The 19,356-nt window shown below is 45.9% G+C and overlaps 1 protein-coding gene across 1 annotated transcript in view; it reads left to right on the plus strand.

Annotated features, from left to right (window-relative positions):
• LOC143718601 (uncharacterized) overlaps positions 1-13,655 on the plus strand; it is a 92,337-nt gene extending 78,682 nt beyond the window's left edge. Inside the window, exons 7-10 of the mRNA XM_077209617.1 lie at positions 3,682-3,899; positions 11,630-11,902; positions 12,029-12,135; positions 13,221-13,655. Of these exons, the coding sequence (XP_077065732.1) occupies positions 3,682-3,899; positions 11,630-11,902; positions 12,029-12,135; positions 13,221-13,438 (816 nt within the window). The 3' untranslated portion in view covers positions 13,439-13,655. The remainder of the gene's footprint in view (positions 1-3,681; positions 3,900-11,629; positions 11,903-12,028; positions 12,136-13,220) is intronic.
• The last annotated feature ends 5,701 nt before the right edge of the window (positions 13,656-19,356 follow it).

The following is a 19,356-nucleotide window of genomic DNA, read 5'->3' on the forward strand; positions in this document are numbered from 1 at the left end:
GGCCCACTAGGAGGACTGGGCATCTCAGTTCCCTGACCCGTTTGATAAACTGGGCAATCATGGAAACGGGGGGGGGGGGGGGGAAACGCATACATGGGACGACTGGGCCAGGGATGGGCCAGCGCATCCCTGTTCTTCGAAAAGAACACTGCATAGTGAGTTTTGTCTCTCGAGGCAAAAAGGTCGACCTGGGCCTCGCTGAAAACACTCCATATCAGACGAACCGTCTGACGGTTTAGAGACCACTCGCCTAGGGGAGTGTTGTCTCGAGAGGGCATATCAGCACCCAGATTCTGAATGCCCGGGATATGTGCTGCTCTCAGAGAGCTCAAGTTGGCTTGCGTCCAAATAAGGTATCTTCGCCATGGAGTACAGGCTGCCTGACCTGAGACGTGACTAAGACGTGGTGTCCTTTGAGGCTCGACAGAAATGCTTTCAGGGCCAAACAAACTGCTTTCATTTCCAGACGTTGATATGTAAGCTCTGCTCCGCGATCGACCAGAGGCTGGAGACAGGGTTGCCTTCGTGCAGTGCTCCCCAACCCCGGTTGGAAGCGTCTGTGAAAACCACTTTCCTCCTGGAGGCCACACCCATGGCCACACCCTCGTGGTACCAATTCTGAGCCCGCCAGGGAATCAGGGTTCGTAAACAGCCGTGATTCACCATAATGCGAATGCTCCCCGAGCGCCATGCGCGGACTGGCACCCGGCGTTTGAGCCAGTGCAGTGCCGCCATGAGACAGAGAAGTTTCTGAAACTCTCTGAGTGGTGTGTGCGCACCTGCTTTGAAGAAGGCTGTCAGCTCCAGAAAGATCACACTCTGACTGGTGGTAAGTTTGCTCTTTCATAAGTTGATTTTGAGCCCCAGGCATTCCAAATGGCCCAAGATCAAATCTATGCGTTTCAACTGCGCCAGAACCAGCCGGTTGTCGAGATAATTCAGCATGCGCACTCCCTGACATCTCAGGGGAGAGAGATGTCTCCCCTGCACTTCGTAAACGTACGGGCTGCTAGGGACAGACTGAACGGCAGAACTGTGTATTAGGGCTTTGACTCCGAACTTCGTTATTCGAATAGAATTCGATTATTTAAAAAAATAATGATATTCGAACGAATATTAGGCAGCCTTTAATATTCGAACCTGTTATCGGCATTATTTTGTGTAAATGTGTTTGCTTGTAAACGTTGTTTTCAATTCAGATTCCAAGGCTTTTTCACGCCTGGTGAAGTTGTGAATCACGAGCTCATTAGCAAGGCAATTATTGGTCATCTGGGCTCATGTGTCCTGGTTAGCGCAGCGCATATTTTGTATATCAAAACAATGGCCGCCCCAACGCCTACAACAACAACTCCTGACGAGGAGTTCGAAATCTACATTCTTTATAATTTGAAAAGCAACGTGTGGTGCTACTTACATTTTACCAGGTAGTCGTTCACTGTTAACATCCTTCTGTGAATTGTAACTTAAGCCCCGGCTTCTTTAATCATTTTGACATCGATGAGCTAACGTTAGACCACTGAACTTTTAGTCATCATGAAAACAAACAGAGCGGTGCGTAATGGAGTGCATCAGAGCAGCATCAAGAATATCAAATACATTGCTGAGAATCTCTTATTTGCATCTTAAGTTTATTACCAATAATTATGACAGGTTTCCGAAAAGTGTAGAACTCGGTGACGGTGAGCTCGCGCAAAATACATCTTCAGCACAGGAACTCATTTAAACGCATCTGATAGCCCGATGCGTTCAACAGACATGTCTGTGATTGGCTACAATGCTCAACGCTGCAAAAGCACTTTGCAAGTACCTTTAATGCAGAGGTAAAAATATAAATAAAACTGTAATAACCTATGCACTTTTCATGATTAGGTAAGTTAATCGCGGCAGCTGTAATCTTATTCACATTTGTTTTTCTGATTAATTGTTTTGCTCTATGAAAAAGACAAGGTAGCAAAATATTTGGGGCTTTACTTAAAACATTCTGGGCTTAAGCCCCCTTAGCCCTAGCGCTGCGGCATTTAATGGTCAAAATATTAATAATTAATATTCGAATATATTCAAATATTAATATTAATAAACAAAAGAATATGATTTTTGGGCAAAAGTCAAAGCCCTACTGTGTATTCATAAGCCTGCCCCTCGAAGGCGAATCTCAAGAATGGCCTGTGATGGGGGGCTATCTGGATGTGAAAGTATGCGTCTTTCAGATCTACAGTGAAAAACCAATCCTTTGGGCAAATTTGTGCGAGGATTTGTCTCACAGTCAACATTTTGAATGGCCGTCTCATGAAGGCTTTGTTCACCTGTCTTAAGTTTGATATGGGTCTGATGCCGCCGCCTTTCTTTGGAACTAGAAAATAACGGCGGTAAAACCCAGGGTGTTTTAGCGCGGGGGGAACCACCTCTATCACCCCTTTTGCTAACAGTTTCTGTAATTCGGAGCGAAGCACGTAACACACACTGCTTCTCACTGAAATCTCGAGAACCACCTGAAACTCTGGGTGTCTGCGAGCGAACTGGAGCGATTAGCGTCGCTTTATTGTGTTTATAACCCAACTCGACACACCGGGAATGGCTTGCCAGGCCAAAACCTTTGTGGCGACTGTTTGATACATATTCGGGGATGGGTCGCCTAACACAGGGGAACCAGATACCCTTATATTGTGATTTGTGCACATACTGAATGTATTGCTGACTGGAAGGGCTTCCGCCCAGGGCAAAGTCAGAGTGACAACTGGGAGGGGGCCACCTAGTGAGGGGGGACCGGGAACCTGTGTGTTGTGTGCTTGAAACAGGCTCTTTATGTGCTTTATTTGGGTCTCTGTGAAAACAGCATTTGAGTGTAGGGGCGCGCACAGCGCAGCGGGCCCGTTCTCTACAATATAAAAATCTCCAGCCGCCTGAGCTGAACAGGGAGCTGTGAGATTTGCGAGTTTCTTTGAGTGTGGTCCGGCAAGTGCGAGACTCGAGCCCTTTCTTTTCACCCCTTTTGCTAGGAGGTCTTCGGAGGCCTAGGGTCCAACACAATGCTGGGTCAGGTGCCCTGGGGCCGAGGAAACGGGTTGCGCTTAGCTGGCCATGAGTGGCATTGGGTATCAGCCGCAGGGCGAGGCTGAGGGACCTGCTTCGCGGAATTCCTCCCCTGAGGAGAAGACTGCGAGGATCTGGGCCTGCTCAACGCTGAGCTTGAGCGTTTAGGCAGAAAGTGTCTCATGGCCTGAGACGACTTCTGAGCTTCAGTGAACCTCTCTGAGAAACCCTTCACCGCCTGGCCGAAGAGAACGGAGCTGGAGATGGGCGCGTCGAGGAAAACAGTCCTGTTTGCCTCGTTAATGTCGGTGAGGTTCAGCCACACGCCTCTGCCCTGTGTATGCAGAGATGGCATGCTATCCCCCGGGAATCTGGTTTTCTCCCCCAGTCTAAATTCATGTGTTGCAGGCTGATTGGCATCTCTAAATTCTCTGTAGTGTGTGAATGTGTATGTGATTGTGCCCTGCGGTGGGTTTGCACCTTGTCCACGGTGTCCCATGCCTTGAGCCCCGATTGTCCTAGGATAGGCTTCAGGCTGTGTAGGATAAGTGGTACAGAAGAAAGATTGATGAAAATCCCATTCCTGACCAATCATTGTACAGGTAATCAGGATTGTGTTTAATCTCACAATCTAAATTTTTTTCTCATTAGATCCAGACAAACCTTGAATCGTACAAACCCCTGCTTATTCTCCAGAGAGGATACGACTTCAGTCACAAAAACCCCAGGACATACAACATAACTGGAGGAATTAGAAAGGAGACGGACGTTGCTCTGCAGAAATACTTACAGAGTGTTAAATTCATCAGAAGTGAGGAACGTATCCTCATCAAAATGTACCATCTTGGATTTGTTGGTGAATATAACAGGTAAAGTTTCTGATTGCTGAAGGTAATTTCTGTTATTTATTCACAATAAGACTGTGTCTGGAGATCCACAAAAGAAAAAGAGAAGATTTACCTGATACACCAAATATATATATATATATAATTTAGGTGTTGAAAAATAGTATAGATAATCAGGAGTGTCATTTGTCCATTTACTTGATTCCACACAGCAACATAATCTAGAGGAAGATCAAATACTCACATGAGCTCTAAATCAGCTTACTAGTTTAAATACCGTATTTTCCGGACTATGAGTCACTCCGGACTATATGTCGCATCAGTCAAAAAATGCGTCATGAAGAGGAAAAAAACATATATAAGTCGCACTGGACTTAATAAGGACTTATAAGTCGCATTTATTTATTTGTTGTTCAAGCACCCATCTGTGGACTCGTTTCTCCAGCTCTGGCCATCTTGCTTTCAGCCCGCGATTAGCTTTCTTTGTTTTCTCCATTAAAGTTAAGGGGGTCGCACACCAGATGAGAAGAGCAGCTCCATGTCGCGTCGCGTCTAGAACAACTCGAGGTATCGCACACCGGACGCGCACTTTCTCCGTTTATGGCCAGCAATATTGTTATGTTTAAGGACATTAAGGAATTAAGATAATGTCTGCAGTATGTTATGATTGTACTTTACAATTAAATACAATCGTTGCTAAGTCTGCAGTCTGAACACACTTTACCTCAGAGCATCTGTTAACTTAATGAATTGAAAATCTCTCCTGAAAATCCGATAACATCTGCAATTTTCATTCAAGCAGCTGATTTCTTTAAATGAATGTAAAACTAAATGTAAATTGCAGCACAGGGTGAAGTCAGTATATGCGTTAACGACGATTTGAGACAAATAAATGTAAATTTAATATAAAACTATGTAAATGGCACTCTGTGGCGCTGCAGGATTTTGAAAAAGGTCCTGAGCCGTTGCTGGGCGCCGCGGACAGATGCCGAATGGCGCCGCTGGTGTGTGTACACTCATAGAGAATAATGTGTTTGAATTTTAAAGATGTGGCGCTGAGCTTCTCGTTCGGTGTGCGACCCCCTTTAGAGTAACCCCTGCTTTTCGCCAGTCCCTCACAAGTTCCCTTTCAGTCGATAACGTCGGACGTAGTCGACGCGACTGAAATGGGATCACGCTAGGGAGCCTATCGTCTTCGAGTATTATTGAACGAGCCAATACACATTGGCGTGCGAGATTTGCATCTCACACTCCGCCCCGCAGCGCGGGTATAAATACGGAAGTGGATGCACGCACCATTTGCCTTTCGCTTCGGAGCCGAGCTTCATGTCTGGATCTGAAGAGTGTTGTTGTACAACGAGCGAGTGTGTCGGCGCTTCTTTGGGAAGTCTCTCCTGGTGTCGGTGGTTACAGCGCGAGTGCAGCGGTGATCGCGAGCTTCAAGCTCTCAACTGCTGTTTTCACAGCAACCAAATTTCTGTTTGTGTTTGTTTGTCTGACGGTCGGTTGAGGGCGAGAAAGTGAGTGCTTCACTGGCACAGGGTGCACCATTCCTGTGTCAGTGTTGCCGCGGTCATTCCCCTGTGTGCTCCGGCACTGGTGAGAGGTTTTCACTTCCTAAAAGAGCAACACAGGTGCGTTTGCGTCTTTTTCAAGATGTCATTCCACCCGTGCGTTTCTGGGTGCGGTCGTTCCCTGTCTCTCTCTGATGGTCACAATTGTTGTATCACGTGTTTGGGCTTACAGCACGCTGAGGCAGCTTTTGTGGACAGCTCATGTTTTCACTGTGGGAACATGACTGTCGCAGTGTTGAGGGCGAGACTCGCCTTCGTCCGCGGAGAGCGAGTCCCCATTGCCATGCCCCACCCCCGGGTGCTGCATGGGATGGGTGACCGGAGGGTAGTGTTGGATGTCCCGCCCGGTAACCATTCCCTGTGGGCTCCTCACCCCTCCCTTCCACTGCTACCATTGGAGCCTCCGGTGTTATCTGCTGGTCCATCTGTAATGGGTGGGCCAGCGGTTCCACTCGGGGCTCCCCTGGGGGACAGGATGTCGATTGCAGCATCGGAGGGTGAGCTGATGTCTGGAGATGACGACTCGGCTGCGTTGTCTCCCTCCGGGAGTTCAATGTTGCCCGAGCCGGATCCAGAGTTATCAGCTATGCTGAAACGGGCCGCCGAGGCTGTCGGGCTCGAGTGGAACCCTCCACCGTGTCCTGTTCAGTCTCGGTTGGATGATTGGTATCTCGGGGTGGGCCGTGCTGGTTCTCAGCCCGCCGCCCCAGTGCCCTTCTTTCCCGAAGTGCATGAAGAGCTTACTTGGTCGTGGACGGCACCTTTTACTGCTGAAAACGACTTGAGTAGTTCTTCCTCCCTCACTACCCTTGTCGGAGGAGCGGTGAAGGGTTATGAGGCTATCCCTCCAGTGGAGCGGTCTGTTGCGACTCTTTTATGTCCAACGGCCGCTGCATCCTGGGTGGGGGATCCTTGTTTCCCCTCGCGGGCCTGTGAGTTCGCGTCAGGATTGGCGGTCAGAGCTTACAGAGCTTGCGGGCAAGCCTCCTCCTTCTTTGCATGCCTTGGCGTTGTTGCAGGTCTACCAGGCCAAAACAGTCATGGACATGCACGAGGGTAGTTTGGACCGGGCGCTCGTGAGTGAGCTCCGCACCGCCACTGACCTCGCCCTCCGGGGTACGAGTGTCGCGGCGTGTGCGGTCGGTCTAGCGATGTCCACTTTGGTGGTCCAGGAACGCCATCGTTGGCTCAGCCTGGTTGAGATGGCGGATGCGGACAAGGTTCGGTTCCTGGACTCCCCAATTTCCCAGGTTGGGTTGTTCGGCGACGTGGCGGAGAGCTGCGCCCAACAGTTCTCTGCCACCCAGGTTCGGACGGAGGCTCCCCGACACACCCTATCCCGGCGGCCCGCTGTTGCCTCCACCCTGCCGCCGGAGATAGTCCCTCCGCCCGTTCGTCGCCGAGGGCGCCCCCCTGCCGCTGCCTCCGGTTCCGCGGGGTCTCCGCAACAGCCTTCACCCAGGCCCCAGCGTAGAACCAGCAGCAGGCAGGCCGCCCAGTCTGTCTCAGTCACCGCCCAGCCAGGGGGCGAGTGTCAGAAACGTTCCTGAGACAGGCCACCCAGGGATGGGGGGACTAGCTCTTCAGATGGTTACCGTTCCACCATTGGTTCTCCGGAGTCCAGTGGTACCCCAATTGTCAGAAGAGCGAATTTCTCCGTCCCTGGGTCCCAAGAGGGCGAGGCTGGCGGCTTGCGACCCTGTGGAACAGCCTTGCTCCCCCCAGCCCCCTCTTGTTCGCCAGCCCGCAACACGAGGCGGTCGAGGACCCGGTCATCCGCCTTCTCTCCCGTCCTCTGTTGCCCCGTGGAGACAGGTAAGTGCAGCACGGCTCACTCAGACCCCGCTTCGGGCCGCCCACGGGCCTTCCGAGCCGGGTCCCTGCCCTCCACCGCGCTGCCCCACCCCGGGTATGCCTGTGTTACCCTTGGTCCCCCTGGTTCGGTTCGTCGAGGCCTGGAAAGTGCTCTCCAACCCGTCCGGCTGGCTCCTCCGTACCATCAGGCTCGGCTACACGATTCAGTTCCGCCGGAGTCCGCCCAGGTACAGTGGCATTCGCCACACTTCAGTGTCGAGCGAATCTGCTCCTGTCATGCGCGCGGAGATCGCGGTCCTGCTGGCGAAGGACGCGATAGAGCCGGTGTCGGTAGCCAATATGAAGGCCGGCTTTTACAGCCCGTACTTCATTATACCCAAGAAAGGGGGTGGGTTACGACCTATCCTGGACCTGCGAGTCCTGAATCGGGCCCTTCACAAGCTCCCGTTCAGAATGCTGACGCAGAAACGCATCTTCCAATGTGTCCGTCCCCAGGATTGGTTTGCAGCGATCGACCTGAAGGACGCGTACTTTCATGTCTCCATCCTGCCGCGACACAGGCCATTCCTGCGTTTCGCGTTCGAGGGTCAGGCGTATCAGTACAAAGTCTTACCCTTCGGGCTGGCCCTGTCACCCCGTGTCTTTACGAAAGTTACGGAGGCAACCCTCGCTCCCATGAGAGAGCAGGGCGTTCGCGTTCTCAACTATCTCGACGACTGGCTGATACTAGCTCAGTCTCGGGAGCTGTTATGCGAACACAGGGTTTTGCTGCTCCAGCACATCAGCCAGCTGGGTCTTCAGGTCAACTGGGAGAAGAGCAAACTCGCCCCTGTGCAGAGGATCTCTTTTCTCGGTTTGGAGCTGGACTCGGTCCAACACACGGCGCGCCTCACAGAGGATCGCGCCCGGTCGGTGCTGAACTGCCTGAATTTTATCAAGGGCAGAACAGTGGTTTTTCTGAAACAGTTTCAGAGGCTCCTGGGGCATATGGCAGCCGCAGCCGCAGTTACGCCGCTCGGCCTGCTTCATATGAGACCACTCCAGCACTGGCTTCGCGACCGAGTCCCGAGGTGGGCGTGGCGGAGAGGCACGCTCCCTGTGAGAATCACCGCGGCCTGCCTCCAAACCTTCAGCCCGTGGTCGGACCTTTCGTTTCTCCGGGCCGGTGTGTCCCTAGAACAAGTGTCCAGGCATGCTGTGGTCTTCACAGACGCCTCCAACACTGGCTGGGGGGCCACGTACAACGGGCATGCAGTAGCTGGCACCTGGACGGGGTCCCACCTGCATTGGCACATCAACTACCTCGAGTTGTTAGCAGTACTCCTTGCTTTGAGACGCCTCAGGACGACGCTGCTCGGCAAGCACGTACTGGTCCGGACGGACAGCACTGCGGCCGTTGCGTACATCAACCGCCAAGGTGGTCTACGTTCCCGCCGCATGTCACAACTCGCCCGCCACCTCCTCCTATGGGGTCAGAAGCATCTGAGGTCGCTTCGTGCCGTTCACATCCCTGGCCTGCTCAATCGTGCCGCCGACGAGCTCTCACGACAGATTGTGGGCTCGGGAGAATGGCGGCTCCATCCCCAGGCGGTCCAGCTGATATGGGACCACTTCGGGGCCGCACAGATAGATCTGTTTGCCTCTCCGGACTCGTCCCATTGCCAGTTGTTTTATTCCCTCGAAACGGATGCACTGGCTCACAGCTGGCCCCGGGGCCTCCGCAAGTATGCGTTTCCCCCAGTGAGCCTTATTGCACAACTACTGTGCAAAGTCAGGGAGGAAGAGGAGCAGGTTTTGCTAGTTGCCCCTTATTGGCCCAACCGAACCTGGTTCCCCAAACTTTTTCTCCTCTCGACAGCTCCTCCCTGGCCTATTCCTCTGAGAGAGGACCTACTCTCTCAGGGACGGGGCACCATATGGCACCCGCGTCCAGACTATTGGAGACTCCATGTGTGGTCCCTGGACGGGACGCGGAGGTTTTAGGTAGTCTACCACAGGCAGTCGTAGATACCATCACGTCAGCGAGAGCCCCCTCTACGAGGCTTGCTTACTCCCTGAAGTGGAAACTGTTCGTTGAGTGGTGTGCTTCTCAAGGAGAAGACCCCCGAAGGTGTTCGGTCATTTCCGTGCTTTCTTTCCTGCAAGAGGCTTTGGAGCGTCGGCTGTCCCCCTCCACCCTCAAAGTGTATGTCGCCGCTATTGCCGCACATCACGATGCAGTAGACGGGAAATCCCTGGGGAAGCATGACTTGATCGTCAGGTTCCTGAGGGGAGCGAGGAGGTTGAATCCGCCTCGCCCCCCCTCTATACCCTCTTGGGACTTATCTCTGGTGCTAACCGCACTGCAGAGACCGCCCTTCGAGCCTTTGCAGGTAGCAGAGTTAAAAATTCTGTCCCAAAAGACAGTTTTCCTACTTGCTTTGGCCTCCATCAAGAGGGTAGGGGACCTGCACGCATTTTCGGTCAGCGAATCGTGCCTGGAATTCGGGCCGGCTAACTCTCACGTTATCCTGAGACCCCGGCCTGGATATGTGCCCAAGGTTCCTACCACCCCCTTTCGGGACCAGGTGGTGAACCTGCAAGCGCTGCCCCCGGAGGAGGCAGACCCAGCCCTGGCTTTTCTCTGCCCCGTTCGCGCCCTGCGCTTGTACGTGGACAGAACGCAAAGCTTTAGGACCTCAGAGCAGCTCTTCGTCTGTTATGGAGGTCAGCGGAAGGGAAAGGCTGTCTCCAAGCAGAGGTTGGCCCACTGGATAGTGGATGCCATCATCTTGGCGTATGAGTCCCAAGGTGAACCCTGTCCCCCCGGACTGCGAGCTCACTCCACAAGGAGTGTTGCCGCTTCTTGGGCGTTGGCGCAGGGTGCCTCGCTGACAGATGTCTGTAGAGCTGCGGGCTGGGCGACACCTAATACGTTTGCTAGATTCTATAGCCTACGTGTCGAGCCGGTTGCTTCCCGTGTGCTCTCTTCTCATAGAAGCCAGTAACACCGTGAGCCCCGGTTCAGTGTCGGCTTTCTGCGCCATTCCCCTCTTACGGACCGGATACGTGCGCCATTTCGCTCCGGTGGAATTCCCTTGTCCGGAACCTGTTGAGCTCCTCCGTACCCCCCCCAACGTCGGACGTGGCGGAACGTCTGGTGTTAGGCCTACCACTCGTATGCAGTGTGGAACCTGTGTTAGGCTGGGTCCATATGTTGCGGTCCCTACGGCGACCCCATATGTGTATTCTTCCACGATACGGCTCCCCAAGGTGAGCCCGTGTCTTTCCCTTGGCAGAGTCCTGCCGTCACTGTAAATTGGTGTGTCTCCCCCCTCTCTAGGCTGGAGCCACCCCAGTGACATTCCATATGTTATACTGCCCGGCTCTCCGCCCAGTTCATATGTGTATTTCCCCCCCCCTTTCGGGTTGGTTGGGCTCCGCAGCGTCCCTTCCTTCCAATGTTGGGCACGCTTTCCCAGTGTTACCAAGTCTAACTGAGTGGGTCTTGTGGAACAGCAGCGACTTCCTGGCCTAAGCCCTGTCCTTTTCCGCTAGAACGTCGGGAGGATCAGAAGGCTTTTGTCTAGGCACTGGAAGGTGGCAGCGTTAGTGGCGTGTTCAATGGTTGATCCCATTTCAGTTGCGTCGACTACGTCCGACGTTATCGACTGAAAGGGAACGTCCTGGTTGCGTATGCAACCCACCGTTCCCTGAAGGAGGGAACGGAGGACGTAGTCCCCTTGCCACTACCGCTGGACCACCGCTGACTCCGAGTTACGCTCGGCTCCTCAGCGAAAAGCAAATGGTGCGTGCATCCACTTCCGTATTTATACCCGCGCTGCGGGGCGGAGTGTGAGATGCAAATCTCGCACGCCAATGTGTATTGGCTCGTTCAATAATACTCGAAGACGATAGGCTCCCTAGCGTGATCCCATTTCAGTCGCGTCGACTACGTCCTCCGTTCCCTCCTTCAGGGAACGGTGGGTTGCATACGCAACCAGGACGTTTCTCACTCACTCCAAACTTTCTTTCTGCTGCTCGATTACCGTTTTCGGCTCCATATTTATCTACCTGCAGTTTGTAATCTGCAAATAGGATTTTCTTTTTGGGGGCATTTTGTTTGTGTTCAGTCTTTCTCAGTTGTTTCTGAAGTTAATGTTTCAGTTAACAGTTCTTCAGTTTTCAGTTGTTTTCAGTAAATTTTTTCAGGGGTTAGGCTACAGGAGCAGCATAGAGCGCCCTCTCGCGGCTGTAGACGGTAATGTTTTCTCTTGACCAAACTATGAAAAAAAGTGTGACTTACAGTCCGGAAAATACGGTAAGCAGATTTCATGCTAATTTCATTCAATCAAATTGTCAGTAATTCTCATTCTCTCTGGACAGTGTTCAAAGTGCCCGAAGGTCCAGTAAGAACAACACAGGGACACTCAACACGAGCCATATTCCACCCAAGGACTCCATCAGACTAGCTCTGACGTTCATAGAAAACCCAAACTCAGTGAGCGATTTTAAAAATAAAAACCCTGAGCTTCATAAACTGATCAGCAGCATAAAGACTGACAATAATGGACAGAACCTGATTGCCATGGAGGTTCTGGGACACGATCACAGACGAGCTTTAACTACAGGCCCAAGCAGCCGCTCACAGATGGCCAGGTAACGTTCACAGTTACGGACCAAATCCTCATCAAGACAATTATACTGAATTTAGAGTAGTATTTAACGTTGAATATTTTAGGTACAGCATCACAAAGGTTAAATCTGTGAAAATGTTTTTTACAGGAAGCTTCTAGCAGACACAATGATTAGTGGAGACGTGGAGCTTCTGCTGAAACGCTGCATGACTCTTCATCACCCATTTATCTCTCAAAAGCTCAGAGAGGCTCTAGGTAAGAAACTCTTGAGGTGGTAATGTTAGAACGGTGTCGTGTTAGCGGCCTCTAAGTTAATAACTAATGATCTTTGCAACGGAAGAGAATCAATCAAAACTAACTTTAGCGGGACAATAACTTTATTCTAGAGCTGCTGTAAAGCCATACCTATCTCTGTTACTGTAATTAGTTTAAATTTCCTATTATCACTGTAAAGCTGCTTTGAAACAATCTATATTGTTAAAAGCGCTATATAAATGAAGGTTGCTTGACTTTACTTAATCCTGCAAAACGCATGTTTAAAACCAGACTCCAGCAGATACTATGATTTCCCAGGGTGTTTACATAATGCAGCAGCTTTTATGGTAAAAATGTAATCTTTGACCAATTAGATAATAAAGATTAAAGAGTTTTATTGTCATTTGAGCCATACACAATGATACAGTAGAACGAAATAGCAGTCTCTAAACTAAAGCCTTGGTGCAACATTACAGAAGTCACATACAGCCGTGAACACACTCAATAACATGAAGCACACAGATTAGAGGAAGACAATGTGGCAGTACACAACGGACAGACAATAATTATTCTTAATTGCGCTTTAATATCTTGTGTTGTATTTAATGTTTTTCGTAATGGCAATTAGGTGTTGTTTTGATTGTTCTTTGTGAATATGAAACTATTCCAAGCATATGTTTGTTTTGTCCTGTTTACCAAAAGTTTATTTGCTGCTATTGTACATACATCTTTTACTGTAAATAATGACATATGAAAACAGCCGGCTTAAATGTTTTGTCTATATAATGAGAACTGATCATAGACCGTTTTTTAAATAAAATTGTTATTAATCTCTTATACATACATGTGAAATGTTATTGCTTTGAATGTGTCTTGTTTAAAATTCTGTCTTAAAGGGAAAGTTCAACTACTATTTTATTTTATATTGTACAGCACTTTGGTCAGCGTTGTTGCTGTCATTAAATGTGCTTTAGAAATGAACTGGACTGAAGATATTAAATGTAAAGCATTACACGACTGATAGTCTAAGATTAACAGAGCTGTTGTGTTGCTGCACTTGATAATATTCTTGTGTGTAACTCCAGGTGACAGCGTTCTGTCTCAGAGCTGTGTTTTGTCGGATGAAGGCATCCGAGGCTACTATAAAGCAGGATACCGAAACCTGGTGTCGGAGTACAGCCGCGTGGGAATCCTGGATCAGACGCAGCGCGAGCGTCTGGATGAGTGGGTGAATCAGGATCGACACGAGGACACCAACACTGAGGAGTACGCACAACTTCTGCAGGGATTACAGGGAAAATGAACACCTCATGATGAAGATGATGATGCTGGTGATGAAGATGATGGCTATAGAAAGTAGACAATGATTGATCTCTGCCCCTAGAATCGCATTTATCGCAACAAAAAAAAAAGCATTTTAGCAATTCTACTGTATTTGTTATCATTTTAGTAATTGTAAGCATTTATTTTTAGGAAGGAGTGATGGAATAAAAGCATTTAAAACTCGAAATCAGTAAAAATGTCTAGAAACATTGTGTTCTATGGAAAAAAATTAATGGGAGAAAAAAGTGTTTTATTGTAGCTACTTGTATTTTACTTTAAATCATATAATTCTTCATAATCAGTGAAATGAGTTTTATTCTTGTTATTGAGAAAAGTGTTTTATTGTAGTTACTTTAGTTTTCATGATAATAATGTTTTAATGTTTATGTTTAAGGTTTAAACATGTAGAGGCTAAACATATTATTAAAAGTTATTCCACAAAACATGAATTGAGTTCCAAATATAAGAGTGGTGTTGAGTTGAGTGAATAAATTACAGAAATATATAATGGTAATAATATCCAAAAGCAATTTTTCAGCTTCTCTTCAGTAGACTGATGTAAACACTGCTCTGTAGTGTAGAACAGGAACATACCAAATTTGATGCTTATTAAAAGAGAAATAACACTGTGGAATTATTTTACTTTAAATCACATAAGTCTTCATAATTAGTGAAATGAAAGGAGTGTTTAATAATAAATTGTACACATGTAAACAAAATTTAAGATGATTATGGTGATGAAGATGGTGGCTATAGAATATAGGAAATGATTGATCTCTGCCCCTAAAATCGATGACTTGTATTGGTGATCATTTTGGTCATTTTAAGCATTTATTTCTAGGGAGGGGTGATAGAATAAGAGCATTTAAAACTCAAAATCAGTAAAAATGCCTAGAAACTTTGTGTTCTATTGAAAAAATTACAATTTGACATTATACAATATTGAATTTTTTAAATTATTGTAGTTACTTCGTAGATTATAATTCTTCATAATCAGTGAAATGACTTTTTAATAATCAAAATTGTATGCATGTAAAACGTGTTTGTTACTAATCTGCATGATGCTGGTGAATGGATTTATAATTGCAACTGATCTAATTTTCTGATCAAATTTGATTATTTTACTTTTGTGCCTTTTTTATTCTTAAACATGAGGTTATCACTCAGTATCAAATAAGCAACGCAGAAAGTAGGACAGAGATAAATTACTAAACACTTAACGTTTTTAACGTTTTTATTTTTATTAAAGCAACACTAAGTAGGATTTTTTACCTTCAAATAATGTTTCCAAAATTGTTTTAGTGGTTCATCAAGTCGTGACATGGTGAAATGTATGAAGGTAAAATAATGACATAAAGAATCGCATGCGCAGGGTAAGATTTGTGAAAGAGTACATATGATTGCAAGCGTAAAATAAATTTGCATGCGCAAGAGAAGATTTGTTACGGTGTAAATCGCCCTTCAAGTGTAAGAAAAAAATATTTGCAGCATTTAACTGTTATTCTTAAGTGTAATTCATGTATTTTGAATTTTTGAAACTGCAGATTCATGCTAACGCAAAATAAATAAGATCTGTATTATTCAGACTTTCCTTTTTCCGCGCTTACACTTTTGGAAAGGTTTTTGCGCACAAATGCTACCAAAAGCATTGCAAGCCTGTGAACAGCAATCTGCAAGCAAAAACAACTGAGGCAGTAACTGCTAAACAGATGAATTGCGTAAAATCAAACTTTGTGTAAAAAAATAAACTGTTGCAAATGTCTACATGACTTGTTGTGTGCATGGGGTAAAAAAGTTCCCGAAATAACCCAATCTGTACAGTTGCGTCTCTCTTTTACCTGCGCTTACAGTTTTGGCACGATTCTCTCACTCACTGAGTTTTGCAATCGCGAAGAGGAGGGTGGGTCCACCTTCATCATGTAGCCAATCAGATGAACTTCTCGCTGACTCTCGATTTACTCTGATCTGATTGGTTCAATAAACACGCCTGTCACCAGAACACATCTTTATCTTTATTTGGCTCAGAAATGTTCTCATTGCCGAAATGGTACTTATAATGCACACATACATGTTAAATAAATAAATTAACAACTAACTAACTAAATAAATAAATCATGATTTATTAATAAGCTGTGCACCAGGCTGACTGACATTCATATTGAATTTCGAGCTGGTGTGTTAAGAAAGAAAATGTCTGTGTATTCAGTGCATGTATCCTGCATCCTCTTGCTATATAGAAGCCTAAAATACATGAATTACACTTTTGAATAACAGGTAAATGCTGCAAATATTTTTTTCTTACACTTGAAGGGCGATTTACACCTTTACAAATCTTCTCTTGCGCATGCAAATTTATTTTATGCTTGCAATCTTATGTACTCTTACACAAATCTTATCCTGCGCATGAAATTCTTTTAGGCATCATATTACCTTCATAGAAATGCACTTATGCCACCTCTTTGCGGTCCTTTATCTGGTATATCCACGCTATGTAAGATTGCCAGATCGGGTCGCGTTTCTGTAGTTCTGAGGACAATACCTCTTCCAACCTGTAGGGCGACCGCAGAGGAAAAGTTACTTGGTGTTGCTTTAACTTTGAGATTTTCGAAAATAATCTAAATTAAAGTAATCACCATTTGTATTTGGTTATAATTGTAACTTATTACATAGCTAATTAAATTGTTTCTTTAGTGCTGCTAAAGACTATCCACCGTGTGTATATACTGTATGAGTGCTTTATCCTCATTGTGTGGTTTGGAAGGCTTGTTTTTGGATTAATATAGAAGCCTATCTTGCGATAACAGATTGGGACGCTCTGGTGTCCACCGCAGTGCTGAGGCTTGATGCATTTTGACCCAAAGTCATGCCGATGTCACGTGTTCTTTTATGTTTATGCTATTACTACAGTGTCAACTGAGGGTCCTGTTGCTTTTGTTTGAGGGTGCTTGTACTGGCTTGTTGTCGTCCCATAGTGCATCCTAGTGCCATCACTTCCCCAAGATACAGTGTACACGTACAAGGCCATCCACGTGATGGGACTCATTGAACCAAGCAACCTTTTTCTACTGCTCCTAGGTCAGGTCTACCATGGCACAAGTCACAGAATATATTAGGGGTGTAACCCCGGCATCCTGGCCAAATTTGCCCCTTGGCTTCTGTCCATCATGGCCTCCTAATCATCCCCATATACTAATTGGCTTCATCACTGTCTCCTCTCCACCAGTAAGCTGGTGTGTGGTGGGTGTTCTGGCACAATATGGCTGCTGTCGCATTATACAGGTGGATGCTGCACATTGGTGGTGGTTGAGGAGATTCCCTCTTCCATGTAAAGCGCTTTGAGTACCCAGAAAATCGCTATATAAATGTAACAAATTATTATTAACTTTGACTAATGTCATAACATGCAGTGTATCACACCTTTAATCAATGTAGCCACAGATAACCCCATATCCCATGATAACCCCTGTCCAGAACCGAAAACCACACCACTGTCAGACCTGACCAAAGCACCCTCAGTTGATACATTAATGATATCATACTGGTGAAACATATTTGGCTCAGGGCTTGCGCTTTGGTAAAGGAGAAGCAGAAAACAGAAGATATAGTGATGATGAAAAATAAGCTTCTTAAAAGGAACCCCGATGTGATGGCCACAGCCATGGCCTCACAACCAGTTTAACCCTTCGGAGTCTTGGGCTATTTTGGCCGTTTTTGAGTACTTTTATTTTTTTTAAATTTTGCAACATAAAAAAATGTTTACCATACCAATGTTTGTTTGGTATAATTTTTTTCAGCACAACATCACCTATATGATCAGACAATTAGTTTTTCACTTTGATGTACTCTATCAACATACTGGACCCAAAATCACACAAAAAACACAAAATCCGAATAGAAAAATTATAGCTTTTCTACTACAAAAAACACAAACATGCTCAATGAAGCATTTTAAAAGGTTTAAAATGTAAACACAAGTTGTAAATGTCAACATATACAGGTACAATTCAGATATAATCAAGCTATATACAAAAAAAAATATGATTTACAAAAAAAAGCGTGTGTAGCCATAGGCTTTTTTTCTTTCTTTTTAGCTCAGCCACTTTTTAAAAAATGTTGTGCACACAATTATTCAGAGAGCTATATTTAAGGCCTTGTATTCCCAGAGTATGAGGGTTCGCAAATAGTGCAAATACAACATAAAAAATTTAAAATTGAGATAAAATTAAACTATATGCAGCAAAAAGCAGGTGTGGCAATAGGCGTTTTTTCTTTTCTTTTTTGCTTAGAAACTCTACAAAACAATTCATGTACAATTACACAGATAGCTACATTACAGGGATTTCATTCCTTGAGTAAGAGGGGTTCCTCAATAGTGCAAATATACCATACAATAGGTAAAATGAACACAAAATCAAATTATACATACAACTATTTACAGCAAATATCAGGTGTTTTTTATTTTTATTTTTTATCTGTGCCTCTCCTCAAAACAGTTTAGCTAAATCTACTCCTAAACTACCTAATCTACTCCTAAACTACCTAAACTACTCCTAAACTACCTAAACTATCTACACTACTCCTAAACTACTCTCAAAATCTACTCAAACTCTTCCAAAAACTAGCAATAATCTCTCTCTCTATATATATAACGTATATATGTCTATCTTTATCAACTCCGTAAATCCTCTGCCTTTCAATTTTGCGTCTTAGCTCAGTTGGCTCCTCCTCCATTCCCTAAAATGTGCAGCCTGAAGAGCAGAGTCAGCAGATTCACACATTTTTCTCCGTTTTGTTTTATGACAAAAACCGACGAAGTTATTAGAATAAATGCAACGCCTGTCGCATCCCATCTTGCGTTCTTTTACGAACGCGTCAGTATTTTTTTATATAAAGTTTAAATGATCATATCTCCGTTTTTACTTGGTCTATCAACACAAAACAAAAAGTAAAATAGAATTTCAAGCCAGCACTTTCGACAGAAGTGGACGGCAGCGCTCAACGTGACTTTGTTTTTATGCTTCGACGTCTTAAACTGGTCATGTAACTTGATCACGCCGGCGTGATCGGCGACCCCGAAGAGTTAAAAGCGGTAACCTCATGCACTTATATTTTCCAGAGTTTATGCTGTTTTCTTTAGTTTATATATTTCTTTTTCATACACATTATACATTTGTTGCAAATATTTATTTAGTTACAAATAACTCACAGGACACTTAATTTCACATATATTATACTTTATTTAGTTGACCATACAGAAGTATCTTTTTGGGAGCGCGCAACATTAGTTTATTTTGGATTGTCATTCTGTTTGTTTCTGAGCTTACCAGTGTTGGATGCCACACCCGGGAGAGATCCAGGAAGTCGGCTGGCTTAAATGGGTGGTGCTTGGAGCAGGAGCAGCTTTATAGGGGAGGTGGCCTAATTGGACACTACCACCGCTTGTTATGTCCGGGGGGGGGTAGCTTTATTTTTTTCCTTAGATATTTTGGGGTTAAGATTTATATTATAATATTGTTTGTTGTTAAGGTTAAGTAAAAGTACATTTCTTTTTGGAATAAGTTTTTAGGTAGGTTTTGCTGTTATCTGTAGTTTATGTAGTAGTGTTGTTGTTAGTCTTCCCTTGTGTGTCAAAATTGGTTTGATCAGCCAATATATAAGTCCCCTTTGTTTCTTTTGTTGAAGGTCAGTTGTATTTTTGAGTTTCTTATGTTCAGAGCTTTAGTTACTGTCTGTTTATTTTGACCTCTTTTATGGGCCCAAACCTTTATTTTTATTTTGTTGTCCCAAATTTTGGGAAATAAAAATCCTTATTTTTGAACTTCCCTTGTGACTCCCCTTGTGACTCCTCTTGCTTAACTGCTTGGTCCCTCACACCCGACTAGTGTGGCATGTTGGCCT

This window comes from Siphateles boraxobius, unplaced genomic scaffold (assembly GCF_051911475.1).
Source record: "Siphateles boraxobius isolate OS27281-9 unplaced genomic scaffold, OSU_SipBor_1 61, whole genome shotgun sequence".
NCBI classification, from domain to species: Eukaryota; Metazoa; Chordata; class Actinopteri; order Cypriniformes; family Leuciscidae; genus Siphateles; species Siphateles boraxobius.